Raw genomic sequence first — 16,749 nt, forward strand, 5'->3', positions numbered from 1 at the left:
GATTTTCTGACATGCTTGCCTGTTCAAAATTCTTATGTTTCATAGGCTGTGGGCGATTCGAGTGGAAACTCTGCTAACAGGCACACGGATGACTATATTCTACTTTCCAAAGAGGAGGGAGGGAATGTTTGTCCTGCTCCGGAGCATGTGCAGACTGTGCCAACCTGCAAGGATGTGACCACCAAGAGTGAGGTCCTATGTCACTCTTCCTTAGCCTTTTCTGATCCATTGATGGGGTCCATATCTGCCTCTTCTAGTAACCTCAGTTCCAGCCCTGATGACGACAGCAGCAGCAACAGCAAGGATTCTGATTTCACCATTGTTAGTCCCTTGGAAATTTAAGTCAGCCTGTGAGGTCAGCCGTGGCACATTGGCGTGTGCATCTGACACTTCATGGGACTGGGAAACTCATAAAACCAGAGCACAGATGTGGTAAAGGCAGTCCTTTTTCAGCAAGGAAATCAAGACAACAATTATGTAATGATTGCCTTTAAAACATGCACATGTGAATCTCAAGATCTAATGTATACTAAAGGTACTCGTAGGTTTACTTTGTTAGCAACTTCTTGGAATATTGAAGTAGTAGCTCATAGTCGCTCATCATGTAGAATAACATGAAGTATATAATCTTGTGGGTAGACAGGTGAGCATCTTTTCCAAATGTGGGGAAAGCAATTGAGCATCAGCTTGGATCCTGGCAGATTGATTTGGTCTCAGGAGAGAGCGGGGGCACTCTTCTTCAAAACATGGCAGCTAGAAAATCTGAAAAGTAAAGGTTTCAGAATTGCATCCTGGTTGCATCTCAGGCACTAAGACAATTGGCTGGCCTCCTGAACCATTTCCTGAAAGAAAAATAACATGCTGAATTTACATACAGCAGAAACCACTAACTGCTGTTCCTATCGTGCAAAAATTTCCTTGTAAAGTAATACAAATTAGGTGCACATTAGTTGCTTTGAAACATTTAGACTTTAGTCTCCACTAGATATAAACTTGTCTCCCAATGAACAAATTGTTGTTCATTGTTGTATATTATAGCCTGGAACATATTTTTATAGCTATTTCAGGACATCCACAATCCCCTCAGGCCCAGGACCAAGGCTCATTGTAGGGTCATAATGCAGCAGTGTTCCTTAGCCATGTAGAAACGGTTCCCTGGCACTCATTTTTAAAATTTAATTTGATATGAGTGCGCATAATTATGTATACATCACCACATGGTTCCCACAAAGGGCAACAAGATTCCTCATGCTTTTTTATACCAAGGATGTCATGTTTCACTCTAGCTCAAATTTCTCTCACAATCTTAAGAGTAGGCTAAAATATTTCCCAAGGCTGATTCTGGCCTTGGGATCAACTGATATGTCAGTGTCCATAACTAGTGCATAGTAAATAATGCTGATGGAGTAGTGGCTATGTTCCTTTCTAGCTTTTAAGAGTGTAAGTTCTCAAGGTAGCTCTTCCTCTAAATCTCACACCCAGCATGGCCAATTTGAGAATAACCAGAAGGTAACTGCAGAGAAGAGCTACAAATCAGGGAAGCACAGGTCTGAGCGATTTTCCCATGGACCTGCTCCTTGCCCAGGGAAAACCCAGCCTTTAGCTCTAAATCAGAACAAACAGCAATCCATGGAAAACCCAATTGCTGTTTTCTCCACTTGAGCACTAAAGAGTGGTTTTCCCCAGGAAAAAACAGCAGGACGATAGGAAGTATGCATATGCCCAGAGACATATTCTGTGCTCAGAAGGCTTCTTCCTTTCCCAGGCAGCCAGTGCTAAACATTATGTGCAGCATTTCTCTAGATTACACTGACTAATGTCACTAAGCCAGGGGGAGAATTTGGGTTTATTGAGATTAATAGCCCCAAGTGTCTAACTTGTTGGGGGTCTTTCACCTTAGCAATACATTGGTATTGAACAGACTGATTTTCAGAAAGCTTCTGGCTTGCAGGTTGAACACAAGAAAACTCAAGGGATGGGTGGGTGTCCAGATATGCCCACCCATCCATTTCTGTATGCAAATATGCTATCACAGGGTTTCTTCAGATCTCATCAAGAGATAGGCAATGGTTCAATGATGTCAGCCTCCAAAAAGACCTAATTAGCCCACTAATCTGGTCTCTCTCTTTTTAACTGCATTTGGAAAGGAAACCTCTTAGCCGTGAAATGTGTAACCCATTAGGGAAGGAGTTTTTACTAAGGGTGTTGTGCTTCATTATATATAATTATCTCTAGGACCCTTGGAGGTAACAAAGAAACAAAGGTTGCTAATATTAATGCAGCGTATTTCCCACCCCCACCCCCAAAAAGCCTGTTCTGTAGACAGATGCCGGTGAAAGATATTTCAAAGATTTATCTCAAAGTAAGACACTTTGCTTGTATGCTTTAGTTTTCTTTTCCAGACACACACACAGAGTATAACCACCGTCATGTAATGCAGTTGCATGGTAAGTGATAGGGCATGAAGATGTTAATGGTGATTAATTGCAGTTGTAACTTACATTAAGAATACTTCTACCCCTCCATCTGCAGCATGAGTCATGCTAAACCAAATTGCAACCTGACCCCAAAGCATAAGTGTTACATAACGGATAGCTCTCCTGAGAATATTGCCCCTGTCATTTTGTACAGGGGATTGTGGGGTTGGGAGAAGCGAGCGGTGGGAGATTATTGGATCATATTTTGCCCTGAAGTGAATGGAATAAGATTGTTGAGTGAGTTTGCTCTCTCAGAAGTCAGTTGAGCTAGCAATACAGTGGTACTTTCCCCTAGTTTTGTATCCATGAATGTTCTGGGCAGATGACCCAAATTAACAGGTAATAGCTATTGAACAGTGGCATGTTCACATTTACATATTCAGACACTATCAAGTAATTCTTCACAAGATGATGCCCTTGTGCCTTGTAAAAGTGGGAGTAATACTGAGAGGTTGTGTGAATAGCTTAATAGCAAATACAGTTTGTGAGGTCACATTGCTGTTCTTCTGCATGCAAGACCTAAAACATACTGTGGTTATGCAAGGTTTCTGTGCCAGCTTAGCACTCCTTCTCATTTAAACTTACACAGTAAACCACCTCAAGATTCAGCCTTTATGGCCTGTGCAGGCTTTTTTAAAATATAATTTCCTTTGAATTTGTAAGGATGACAAAAAAGGATTACACAGCTTGTGATTAATTTTGATCCTTTAAATGTGACTAACCTTTCTGTTTAGATTTGTTTCTGTTATAAAACAGGGGAAAGTGCCATTTAGAGTAAACAGCTATTTAAAAGTGGGAAACCAAGTAAGAGAGAAACTAGAGTATGGTGTATCATCTTTCATCGGGTGGGGGAGTTCATAGAGGGTTTTGTAATTTTGTTATGATTGACCCTTGCTGTCTACATATAATTCAGGGATCATATTATTTTTCTTGTCAGAGCTGTCTTAGTGCCATGAAACAATGCAATTTATTTTATTTTTTGCTATTATCTTGCTGGGATTTTTTTTTTAAAAAAACATGTTTGCTATAATTAGTATAACTTTACTTCCTCAATGCATGTAATTATCTCTGGTTTCAGAAAATAAACAGTGCTTTACGGAAGGACAGCAATGAAACCTAAGTAACTCCATTAGAGGAGTCAACGTTGGTAACCCTATGACACAGTCTATCTCAATGCTATACTGGAATTTGCTTTTTTGATAATTCTGGAAGTGCTTGGTTTTGTATGCATGTCGATCCAGAATGACTACCATAATATTAGGTCATAATAATCCCATATTGCCTTACATTTGGATTCCTAGATGGTACTTTCCACTTTAAAGTACCAGTTTATTATGTCTTCTAAAATTAACCTACTCATCTTGTTCATGGGTATCAGTAATCTAATAGAAAATAATATGCAGTATAAATGGCTGCTTAGTACTAATACGTGGAACTCTAAAATGTTTTTTTTTTCCAGCCTCTTAGAGTCTTGTCTGATTCTTATCACATCTTCGCCACATGGCTCTTTCAAGTCTGTTGCATGTAATGTCCACATTACTGCAGAATGATTATGACCATATAGTGACTGGATGTTCATTTTTAGCTGTGGAAATTTGTATCTTTCCTCTAGAAGAATGTCTGACGTACTTTATTAAAGAAAGAACTAATATGCAGACGCTTTGCATTTCCCCTTGAGTTTTTCTTGCGAAAGTGACAATTATCCTACATCGTCTCCCTTAAAAAAAAAAAGGCAGTTCCTACCCAACTTCTTGGAGTTCAGTCTGCTCAAAAGGTAGGAAAATTAGATTTGATCTAGTACCGTCAAGTTATTGTGTGCCTCATGTCCTCCTGTGAGTCAGCAATTTGTATAAATATGTGTGTGCAAAAGAGAAAGTTAAAGGAATGTTCCTGTACACAAAAGTATGGAAAGAGCAATCCATTCTGGCCCATCTCCATACAAATCCTCATTGCATTGTGTTGAAGAGCAAGAACATAAGGACAATCAACTAGATAGAAAACAAAGAGACATTTGGAACAGAACCCTACCGTCTTTGAGTGACAGTAAGTGGTGTAAAACTGGGTGACAATGGAACTTCTGGTTTCTCTTCTCCAACCCTTTGCAACCCCTATCCATTTGTTCCAGGGGATTCCCTGAGCCCTGTAGTGTAGACTTCAGGGATGTGCAAGGGAAGAAAGAAGCAGACTCCCTCTACATTGGATCTCATCCAGTACATCTTAAGATAGAAGTTGTTGAAGCCAGCAGCTAGCAGAACAACTCAAGTATAGCAGCTTTGCCATTGGGTAGGTACAAAGAAGCACCATTGACCACTCTCTTCCCAATTCAGAGAACTGTAGGGGTGGAAGGGATCATCTAGTCCAACCCCCTGCAATACAGGAATCACAGCTGAAGAATCCTCGACAGATGATCACCTAACCTCTTGTTTAAAAACCTCCAGTGAAGGAGAATCTACCACCTTCCCAGGTAATTGATGTTAAATTATTATTCAAGCTTTACAAACCCGGTTATAAACCTGGTTTCAAATTTTGGTTAACAGAAGAAATATAATTAGTGCAGTGTAAAAGTAATATTACCACCAAGGGCAAAGTACTCTTCGGAAAGAACCTCATGGAACTCAGGGCAGCAGGAAGGAACAAGGGATCTCACAGTACATTCCCAACAACCAGGGTTAGGAGACTGAGAGCATGCCATCCAGCCTGGCTTCATAAGGGATCATACTGAGTAATGTGTAACACAGATGGTGTGTGCATTTTCTACCCCCTTCTATAGACACATCCAAGTGAAAAGCATGTTCTAATAATTGTTAAAGACAATCTGTTCCTGGGTGTGATGTCACCACCTGGATCTCCCCATGACTCTACCTTGTGCACTGGGAAGGACAAGAATCCAAATAAGCCTATTTCAGGAAGGTTGGGTCGCCAAACTATTTCTCAGGGCTGTTTTCTGAACTGAGCAATCCGTGTAATGATTTTGCTGCCTGTGTTTATTGGTTTTCCTCTTCCTTCCTCATTCCTTTTTCCTTTTGTGTCTTGCCTTTTTAAAATTGTAAGCTTGGAGGCAGGGACTGTGTTATTTCCGTTGATCTATTAGCCGCCCTGGGAGTTGTTTCTGCTTGAAAAGGGGCAGATAAATGCTTTGAAGGTATGAATAAATAAAAAATAGATTATTGTTTTCTCAGATTGATTAATGCAGAATACTAGGGCACGGTGCAGAGTCCCTTGTGTTGCACTCTGCAAACCATCTGAGTTCTAAATTAAAGACTTCTCATAGCTTCCTTCTAATGTAGGCCTGGTGCAAAGCAGTAACAACTGTTGGGTTTCAGTGCTCCTCTGAAAACAATGGGCTGCTTAAATGGTGGCACAGCTACGTTGGTCAGCTTCCTGGCTTTTGAATGCCAGAGTTTTTTAAAGACTACTTTTACTGTTCTCCTGTGTGGGGCTCTCAAGTGTATACTTATGACAGTGATTAAACATGAAAGGTGTAATTTCGGAAACCAAACCTGCCTCCGTGCAGGATAGTAATCATCCTGCCTACCACAGTATGCTGTTCTCTGGAGGACAATCATCGGGGCTGTTAACTCTCTCATTGTACTCGCTAGCTAAAATTAGGGCCAAACTACACATTATGCAGGAGATCAATGAATGGATCACCTTTTCTTTCTTCCTTTCTTCCTCCCCCCTCCCTACTAAAATACAGCAATGGAAGCCTGTCTGGGTTTCTTGTGGGGTTTGTGTGTTCGCAACAGCAAGTCAGGGGCAGTTAGCCCTTTGCTCATCTCCTTCAGGATTCTCCTTGTCAAAATCCCTTGCCTAGGCTCCTGCTTTTCTGAGCAAACAGCAACTGGAGGGGTGCTCCTGTCTGGAAAAACAGCAGAGGCGGAAGGAAAAAATTAAACACCTCTTTCCACACCACTGTTCCAAAGAAACCAGCACTGCCCCACTGTGGGTGCACTCCAGTGAAAAAGAGGTTGGGATACCCAGACACAAATCTCCTGTGTAACCTGTAGCCTGGCCCTTTGAGGCAAGTGGAAGTCTCTGAGTAGGAAGTGCCTATTGAATTGCATGTTGTCTACAATAAATTCTAGTGGCACCAACACGTAACATGATAGATGGTCCCAATAACACTTGATCCCAATGCAAGGAGGACAAGGACACCACCTGCTTCAGCTTATCTAGGGCAGTGGCTGAATTAGAAACGCACATGTTCTGCTCAGATATGGCAGCCTACTCTGGAATGGCAGTGCCCTGCCAGCAGGTGGCACGGTGGACTGGCAGCAGATTCTCTCTATTGCTTACACCTCCAAATCACAAGTTGAGTTTTGTGGAAGTTCACTGCTAGTGATTTTGTTACTTGATACCTTAATGTAAAACACATTGTTGGGTTGTGAAGTACCGTATTTTTCGCTCTATAGGACGCACTTTCCCCCCTCCAAAAATGAAGGGGAAATGTGTGTGCATCCTATGGAGCAAATGCAGGCTTTAGGAAGCTATCCGCAAGCCTGCGGAGCCCGGCGGGAACTCTATGACTCTTATGACCACTAGGCCTGATAGTGATTTCTTGGAGGAATCTGCCTTATACCAGGTAAGGCCATCAGTCTCACCCACTATTGTCAACCCTGATTAGCAGCAGCTTTCCAGGGCCCCACTTTCCCCAAACCTAGTAAACTCTTGCCCACCTTTTGAGAAGGAGGTGGGACAGCTCTAGGACTCCCAGTGCCCACACGCTTCTTCCCAAAGCCCAGCACCTCACTTACCCAACTTTGGGATGGCAGTGCAAGGGCTGGTGTGTTGGTGTCAAATTTAGGCTTCACTCCCACTCACAGGCACCTGCACACCACAAGGCGGTGTGTGGCCCATGGGTTCCACACTAGTAGCCCACTTGGTATGAAAAGCTGGACCACCCTGCTTTGGGCCATGTCCAGAAAGACACTGGAGAACAAAAGGAGGCAGGTGTGCCTGGATCACTAGTGTTTGATTTAACTGAGTGCCAGGCTCTTGAACCCCTTTAGATGTGTAAAGGGGGTGGGGGGAGAGAAAAGGGTGTCTGGTGTTCCTAACTTTAGCCCTGTTTCCTGCTTTGCATCAGTCACTAGTGCATGCCTCTGGTACTCGTATGGGGGGATCCCCAGGCTTGGATTCAGTCTTAGCAATGCCACTGACTATAACCGAGCTATGATCCTCCCCATCATAAACAATCTGCTCAGTTGTTGGTAATAATGTTACATCAAGCCCAAATCCACATGCAGACATTCAAAATAGTGTGAGCACTTCCCATACCCTTTTGCTGGGCAAGAAGGAGGGCTGTTTTCACAACAGATAAATGATGGCCCAGGAAATTAATTTTCTCCCACTTCCTGTAGTACTGCAAATCAGTCTCTTTTCTTTTGAGTTTTGTCTGACAACCATCCCCAAGGCTCCCATGAGCTCTTCGTATCATCTTTGCATACCATGTGGCAGATTTATTGTATTGCAAATCTTGGCAAAACACATGGGTAGAGATTTAATAATGCCAGCATGACAGCAAACACGTTGGGTGCATTTTGCTGTAGCTGTAAATTTAATTTGCATGTGCGTCCAGACTTGGTGCCTTTGTTATCTGATAGAGTTAGGCTCTGTTGTGGATAACATCATTATTGAGAAATCAGTTCAGTTTATAAGTGGAACACACCACAAAGTTTCAGCTGATGACAAGGTTCCTTGGGCTTGCAAATTGAATCAGGCCACTCTTGAGAGGAAGAAAAAATATCCAGAAATGGCTTAAAAACCAAATTACTGTATTTTCATCCACATGCAACAAATGTATGAAATTATGGAGAAAAACCAAGAGATGTCTTCAAAAGTATTTAAAATAAGGGAGGAAAGTGAGAGTAAGTTTGGTGTAGGAGTATCAGACTACGACCTGGGAGACCTGGGTTCAAATCCCCACTCGGGCCATGAAGCTCACTGGGTGATTTTGGGCTCTTCACTACCTCGCAACCTAACCTACCTCAGAGGGTTGTTGTAAGGATCAAAAGAGGAAAGAGAGAACCATGGAAGCCACTAAACCTATTGGAGATAATTGTGGGATATATATGGGGGGGGTGGTAGACTGAGCTCCAGGAGAGGAGAGTGTTCTGCTTAAAGACATTGCTGATGTTTCAGTTTACTGTTTGTGTAGCCTTGAACTGTTCTGTGTTGCATATGACCTGCTCAATGGATCTGCTTGCTAAGAAGCAAATACATTGCCTTAGCTTACCTCAAGCATCAGGCCATTTGCTTGATTTCATTATCTTCTTGGAGCAGTCAATGTTTGGTGTACCAAAGTCTTGACAGTTTAGCGCCTCCCAAATTGCCCATGAGAGAATGAGCTGTTTACACTCCCCTGAACAAATTAGTTTTCATCATGATCAGGGCTAATTCCTCAGCATGCCCAAAGCAAAGCAGTCCATGACTCAAGCAGAGCTATTGACCCATGCTGAGCTGGTGGTTTCTCATTTATTTTGAGACTCTACTACAAGAGAACTGAAATTGGCCACGTCCCTAGTCTGACCTTACTCATGCATGTACATTTACCCCTTTCACCCACCATTTACCTCTTTCTTTCATGTCTTCTGGAAAGATTAGGAGTGATACATGGTGTTCCCGGAAGGCCATATTTGATCTTGGATTCCTGCTATGAAGATTAGGAAGCAGCTTAAACTGAGACAAAACAATTGATGGTTTCTAAAAACAGCCAGCTTGGAAGTCAGCCCAAGAGAGCCCTACCTGCTGAGCTCAGATGTGGATGCATGCATTAACGGCTATTAAGGACATTTTAAAATTTAAGTTCCCACTATTTAAAGGTTAAGGCTTACTGTTAACATTTATCTTGAGCTGGGCCCACTCAGAAAAAGCTCTGCTCATAGGAACGTGGGTTGACACCCTTGGTTTCATACGGAAGCCTGTTAAGCACATTTCTGTGCAACAGGCAGAAATCAATCAGTTAAACTTTATTCCCACCATCACTACATCTGGGCAAAATGTGGTCAGTTGTATTTTCCATGCCATCCGATTAAGGTAGATGGCACTTCAGATACAACTATGTTCAGCAGCTGAACCACCAGAAGAAGCTGAGTGCTGTATAGGTTTGACTCCTCCTACATGAACTTGCCTGTCTTTCAATCATGGTTGTCACTGGGGCTCTGTTCTGTGTCCTGTAATCGGTAGGGACCTGGGGCAGAGCCTTATCAGTAGGAGCACCCCAACTGCACAACAAGGAAGTTAGACTGACCCCTTTTTGTTGCATATCAAGGGGGTGATAAATATATTTTTGTTCCCCAAGGCTTTTACATGCATTGTAATTTTACGCTTTCTCTGTGGCTTGAGCATCTCTTCTTTCTTTCTTTTTTAGGTATTGGTGTGGTTTTCTTTTTTACCCATTAATGTTTTTATCACGTTTTCAAGAAGTATTGTTACAGTTGCATAGTTACAGACACAGCATTGAACCATTGTATTCAATCACTGTAATAAAAGAATGAAACCTGTGGGGCTCTTTTAAAGCCCAAATGAGAAATGGAAATGTTTTATACCTACTCAATCAATCAATAAAGCTTGCTTTCTTAAAGCAGTGCACTGAGATCTGCAGCAACAAAAATGTTGCGGCATGGACTGCTCCTGTCGGGAATGTCAGCTAGGTACCCTTTCCCAGGATATTCCATTCCTCCTCTCCCCCTGCTCACCCACCCAGTAGTCAGCGTTTCATGGCTACTGATCCCTTCCAGTTTTCAATGAGCAGGGATGGAGAGGAGGAAATCCCACATAGAATTTATTTCTAAAGATCATTGTGTTTCTGCAAGCCTTAGTTGTGTACATGGATGGCCCATGTTGACTCCATACTCAAAATCTTGAGTTTGCTATTGATATATAGGATTACCGGTAATTTTCTGGGTATGTCTGTTCCATTTAGGGAGCTCTCCTAACTCCTGCTCTGGGATGGCGGGGTGGGTGGGTGTGGATTTGGCAAATATGTCTTTTTCCCCACAGTACCCCCGCCCCAAGCTCATCCAGCTCCACAAAAGCACCTGCTGTGCCCACTGAAGGTGTGGGTGCCTTGGGAGCTGGTGGTGTTGGTGTTTCTGCCGGCAGTAGCAAAATGGTGTGGAGTGGAGCAAGTCTGTCGCAGGATCTGCTGGATCCTAGGCTGGCCCAGACCATGCCTCTGCTATGCTTCCTTGGAGGAGCGAGGGGAAAAAACACCACCCTTCTCTGCCACTCTGATCATCCCCAAGTTAGGATTGCTCTGTCTAGCATCTTTTCCTTTTTAAATCTTCCTTCTCCCCCTCCTCTTAATTTAGCTCAATCACAGTTGTGTATTAAATTTATTAAAACGGCGACAGACGAGGCATAATAATGAATTAGTACCTTGACACAAATCACAGACTTTCAGCCCTGAAAAGAAACATTCACATGTTGTCCTGACCTCAGTCAAACTACAAATATAGCCAGAATTGCCGGTTACCAAGGCAGTTAAATCTTTAGTTAATGAAAACAAACAGAGGTAGTAATAAGTGTGCTGGCACTCAGAATTGTTCGGAGTATTTATAAATGGCACTTGCTGTTTAGTGGCAGGCATAATCGGGGTAATTATTAAGAGCCTTTGCAGAACTCGGAATGAAAAGTTCTTCTGTTTGGGGAACAAATGCAAGCCAAGCCCTCGTTTCTTCTTGGGCCATAAACATTCAAAGCAGAAAATAGCTGCAAAGGCCTGTCCAGACAGCAGCTTCTCCTGTAGTTTGTTGGGTGCTGTAGCTCCCTTAGCCAAGTGTCCTGGGAGGGTCCCACTGGTGCTGATGCCGATACCTATTTGGCCATTCTGCCAACCAGTTCCCTGCCCATTGGCTTAACTGGCTGCAGTAGCAATAGCAACTGGGTCTGATTACATTTCCCTACATGTCTTCAAGTGCCTGATGTAAACCAAGTGAATCTTGCCACATCCTAAGGATTATTGTGATGCAGAGTTGGGCTTTTTCTCTGGTGGCACCAGTGCTGTGATATTTACTCTCTCTGAAGTAAAACGGTGTTATCATTCTACTGGCTTTTAAAGATATTGTACACCTGTTTGCTTTAGCATTCACTTCATCTCTTTAGTCTTCTGAGTTGTTTTGATGAAATTGTGTTATTGCCTATTTTAACTATGGTGATTTATATAGAATCATAGACATGGAGCTGGAATGGACCACAAGAGTCATCTAGTTCCAAATTCATGCAATGCAGGCATATTTTGCCAAATGTGGGACTTGAAACCATAACCCTGAGATTAGGAATCCCATGCTCTACCAACTGAGCTGTCCCAGCTGTAATTTTTATATTTTGATTGGATTTTTATCGTGCATTTCAATTATGGGTGTTTATATTTTAATGCCTGCACAATTGGTTTTTATATTTGCAAACTGCTTGGATGCTTATCCTGGTATTAAGTGGTATATAAATAAATACATAAGACAGTAACGGCAATCGGTATTGGTGTCAGGTAAGCTTCCCCTGTTTAGGGAAGTTTTTAATGTCTGATGTTTTATTGCTTTTTTATTGTTATTATTATCATTAATTCTGTTGGGAGCCATCCAGAGTGGCTGGGGAAACTCAGCCAGATGGGTGGGGTATAAATAATAAGTAGTTGTAGTTGTTGTTGTTGTTACAGTGCTGGGCTGAGACAGTGAATAAACCCTCTGCACTCCTTTTTTGCACAAAGGGCAGGCTGTAGCAGGGCTGCACTTTTAGCCCCGGCCCCATTTTCTGGGTTTCCTTGTCCAAATACAATGTCTAAAGCACCAGCCCCTCCTTGCATGTGTGGATTGTGTGCCATTGGCACACTCACACAACCAACTGCTCTAATTGGGCAGCACCCCCTACATGTGAGGAGGCGCAAGCACCTTGGCTTGGCTTTTGCATGCAGACAACCACATGCAGTTGCTATGAGAAGAAGATCCACTGCTGGGACAGGGTGAAAAGAGTGGCTCCTTTCCAGTCTGCATCCAGGTATGCTCTACATGGAAATAACAAGTGTGCATGGCTTTAGTTTTTGTGTAATTCTCTCTTTTCTTGAGTGATGCACAAAGGCTGGAGAAAAGAGCTCCAATTATGGGCCCAGCAGGAAAAAGGAGCGAGGGGTTATTCAGGGGCTCACTAGTACAATAAATTTTTTACTCTACCTGTTTGGGAGTCCAAAGACTCCTCTCTTGAGAGCTTGAAAAACCTGAGAATTCTACAAACCTAGCCAACTGCAGAAACAGCTTGGAATAATATCGGCGCAAAACAGATTTCTATTTCTCTGCATCTAAGGTGAGCCTTTGCAATGACCCTTCTGGGCTGTGTTGTTTAGACTCCCCTTGCTAGTCCCTGCTTTGCCAATTGGAGAAGCAGGGATCTCTCTCAGTGTGAACAGCAGATGTCAGATATGCTGAATCCGGTTAATTAATGCATTTTTGCCTTTTGAGTCATACTGTACAAATATGTTTTGTTTACCCCTTTTTCTCAGTGCTACCATATATGCTGCGTAGATTACTCATATGGTGAGAACATCTGAGGCTCTGTGTTGTGTGGTACAGGGAACGGGAATGAACCCGGACTCTCTGCCTCCCTTAACAAACAGCTGATGCTGATAAAGCCTCGCCGTTTCAGCTGTCCATCTACATTGGTCCATGTAGCTCAGTATTGTCCACACTGATTGACAGCAGCTCTCCAGGTTTTTTAGGCAGGGTTCCCTCCCCCCATCCTATCTGGAGATACCAGAGATCAAACCTGTGACCTCTGCCACTGAGCTGTGGCCTTCCCATGGCTGCCTTGCTACCAAACGTGCTTTTTTTCCTGGATCAGGACTTGTGTGAGCAGTCACAGATACTCACAAACCATAATCAATGTTTTCTTTTGTATAGGCATTTCCACATCCTGAAGAAGGCGAACTTCCCTTAAGGAATCCATAGGGGATTGCTCAGCTTCTGTAAGAGCCAAAATAGCACAAGACCTTTGGAGAACTCTGAGGCTTACAAAAAATAAATAAATCCTCGCAGTGTTCTGCATCATTGTTTGTCATTGTTTGTCAATTGCCTGTCAAACAAGTGCTTGCTTCTTTCTATTTTCTTAGCTAAAACCGGACACAAGTGTAGAAAATGTGAATGATGGTGGGGATGGAAAAGTCACGCTTTAAGAAGAAAGAGACAGTGAGAGACATGAATATTATTAAGACGCTGTTAGGGCCAAATGCAGTGAAATGTACTTCACAGTCACCTGGTTCACAGGCTCAAGAAAAGAGTCTAGCTAAAGGAAAACAGAAGGAAATGGTTGCAGGGTGAACTGAAATAACCTGAAGATATCAAAACAAGTAGGTATCTTTACTGCTGTTTTTATCTTGACAATGTTGATTCTACTTATCTGCCTGTCCCCAGCCTGTTCCGCCCTTGCCCATTTTTTAATTCTTTGAAATTCCAACTATATTCATTTCCCTAATTACTTACATATTATGCTTTCATTCCTGTTAGGTCCCCTGAGCACCATGTAGCAGCTGGGAGAATCCCAGAACAGCAGTGGGCAATTTCTTAAAATATTGCATTGAAACAGGGTTAACTTGCCATCTGAACTCAGTTGATGAGGTAGATAGATCTTCTGATGAAATGAATTCCATAACTTGATCCCTGTTGATGAGATGATCTGGTCCTGCATCCTTGTTCTCACATCTCACAGGGTGGAGGAATAAATAACTAAACATCTCCTAGTCCTACAGGGCTTTGAAGGTAAGGGTCAGCATCTTGAATTTCACCAGCAAACAAATTCAGAACCAATGTCACTGATCTAATATCAGTGTTTTGTAATATGGCTGAATAAACTGGGTTACCATCAGAAGCCTCACCAATGCATATTGCACCAATTGACATTTCCAGACATTTCCAAGGACGACCCAGGTAGTGTTCTAAGTTTTTGGCGGGAGAGTAGGCTGTATGCTGAGACCCTTCTAATTGCTGGCTAGCTTCCTGATAAAGCAATACTGTGGTACCTCGGGTTACAGACGCTTCAGGTTACAGACTCCGCTAACCCAGAAATAGTACCTCGGGTTAAGAACATTACCTCAGGATGAGAACAGAAATCATGCGGCGGCAGTGGGAGGCCCCATTAGTTACGTGGTGCTTCAGGTTAAGAACGGTTTCAGGTTAAGAACGGACCTCCGGAACGAATTAAGTTCTTAACCCAAGGTACCGCTGTAGGCCATTAATGAAACAAAGGGAGCAGTTCTGTGCTAGGCCCCAAGAGGGCCTTGCTTCCCCCATAACTACTGCCTTGGACTCAGGCAGAAATCAGGCATGGCTCTGATTCTGTGGCTTCCCAGCCTGTTGCTTTGCTGCCAGCTTCAGGCTCACATAACTCTCAACTGTAGCCTTTGTCTTTATGTTTAAAGAAGCTTTTAATATTTGATGAATTATTGTATTTAATATTTTGTTGGAAGCAGCCCAGAGTGCCTGGGGAAACCCAGCCAGATGGGTGGGCTATAAATATATTATAATTATTATTATTATTATTATTATTATTATTATTATTATTATTATTATACCTCGGTTTAAGAACAGTCCAGTTTAAGAACGATTTGGTTTACAAACTCTGCAAAACCAGAAATAGTGTCTTGGTTTGAGAACTTTGCCTCGGAATCCGAACGGTGGAAGGGCACCAGTGGTGGGAGGCCTCATTAGGGAAAACGCGCTTCGGTTTAAGAATGGAATTCCGGAACAGATTAAATTCGTAAACCGAGGTACCACTGTATTATTATTATTATAATCACCAGCCAGCTGAGGAAGGGGGACCTACTCATTTCCCATCAAGCATAGAGCTGTTCGCTTTGTTTCCTTAGGGGTGGCATGCAACACTATGACAGTATTTTAATCTGGAAGTGTCCAGGGTGCTGGGTAACTGGCAAAATTAATACAGTCATGCCTCAGAAGTCGAACGCCTTGCGAGACGAATGTTTTGGCTCCTGAACGCCGCAAACCCGGAAGTGAGTGTTCCGGTCTGCGAATGTTCTTTGGAACCCCAGATGTCTGACGTGGGTTCCGATTGGCTGCAGGACCTTCCTGCAGCCAATCGGAAGCTGCACCTTGATTTCTGAACGTTTTGGAAGTTGAACAGACTTCTGGAACAGATTCTGTTCAACTTCTGAGGTACGACTGTATTCCCAATACAGCAGCTGAGGCTGGAAACACGCTTTCAATTCTGGTTCAAGCTTGGCATGGAAGCTTCAGCAGTATTAATAGGAGCCCAGTTTTGAAAGGGCCAATGTGTGGCGGCTCCTCATTTGCCTCCCTAGGGAAACATGCACATAGGATTTCAAGCCTATAGATGGCAGAGTCTCCGTTCACTACTACCATCTCCCCCATAACCAAATTCTGGAAGCCATTCAAACACCCAAGCATGGAAATACACATTTACACACGCTGTCTCAATCTGATGGCTTCCTTTCATGCCTACAGGAACACCTATTTCAAACCGGCTGGTGTTTTGTCCAGGGACCACGATAATAGGCCGAGCTGCCATTATGTCCTTGTTTGATCACATCATTACCACCCTACAAAAGAAGAAAACATTTTTTCCCAGTGCTCCAGCCTTTGTTGTCTGCTGAAAATGCCTCCGTAGGAGATATTGCCATGGGGTGTTTTACACAGACCGTTTGTTAGAGAAAATAGAGGGGGATGTTCCTTTGCAGATTCCGACAAACACAATCCAGCATTTAAGAACTGCATTTGTTCCTCCACAAGTCTCTCGTACAAGTGAGATACTTTTTTTCCTCCCCTTTGAAAGAAGCACCATGATATTAATTAATTTGGACAGAAAATCCTCAGTAGAACAGGTGGAGTCTTTCAGCCATTTGTATATTAACACTCCTAAGTGAGGAATGTTCCTTTCATGTCTGCTCTTTTTAAAGAAACCAAGTCTTCGTCATGCACTTCTGCGAAGAGTCGTAGGAATGCACGCAGAGCCCTGCTGGATCAAACCAAAGGTCCTCCTGCTCCAACATCCTTTTCCCTACAGTGGCTGGTCATATGCCTCTGGGAAGCTCAGAATTAGGACACAAAGGCAGCAGCCTTCTCCGGCGGTTGCTCCCCAGTCTGGCATTCAGTGAAATGAGTGCGCACAAGGTTGCGCATTGCCTTTATGAAGAGTAGGCATTACTCTCCATGAATCTATCTAATTCCCTTTTAAAGCCATCTAAGCAAGTAGCCATGACTAAGCCCATGTAAGAAACGCCATGAACGAATTAGACAGATTTCCCAGAGGT

The 16,749-nt window shown here is 42.9% G+C and overlaps 1 protein-coding gene and 1 long non-coding RNA gene across 12 annotated transcripts in view; both read left to right on the plus strand.

Annotated features, from left to right (window-relative positions):
• TBC1D5 (TBC1 domain family member 5) overlaps positions 1-4,134 on the plus strand; it is a 249,079-nt gene extending 244,945 nt beyond the window's left edge. For 9 of the 10 annotated variants that reach the window (XM_081164471.1, XM_081164473.1, XM_081164472.1 and 6 more), the window contains one exon: positions 46-4,134. In XM_081164471.1, coding sequence (XP_081020597.1) covers positions 46-342 — 297 coding nt within the window. In that variant the 3' untranslated portion in view covers positions 343-4,134. The remainder of the gene's footprint in view (positions 1-45) is intronic. The other variant, XM_081164469.1, reaches the window with a different exon arrangement.
• A 6,671-nt stretch (positions 4,135-10,805) lies between these two features.
• The window catches only part of LOC308570250, a 36,447-nt gene continuing 30,503 nt past the window's right edge, over positions 10,806-16,749 (plus strand). Inside the window, exons 1-3 of one of the 2 annotated variants that reach the window (XR_014001040.1) lie at positions 10,806-12,645; positions 12,676-13,812; positions 13,970-14,221. This is a non-coding gene — a long non-coding RNA (uncharacterized lncRNA). Of the gene's footprint in view, positions 13,813-13,969; positions 14,222-16,749 lie in introns of both variants that reach the window. The other variant, XR_014001039.1, reaches the window with a different exon arrangement.

This window comes from Podarcis bocagei (genome assembly GCF_964188305.1).
Source record: "Podarcis bocagei genome assembly, chromosome: 12".
In the NCBI taxonomy this organism is placed as follows: domain Eukaryota; kingdom Metazoa; phylum Chordata; class Lepidosauria; order Squamata; family Lacertidae; genus Podarcis; species Podarcis bocagei.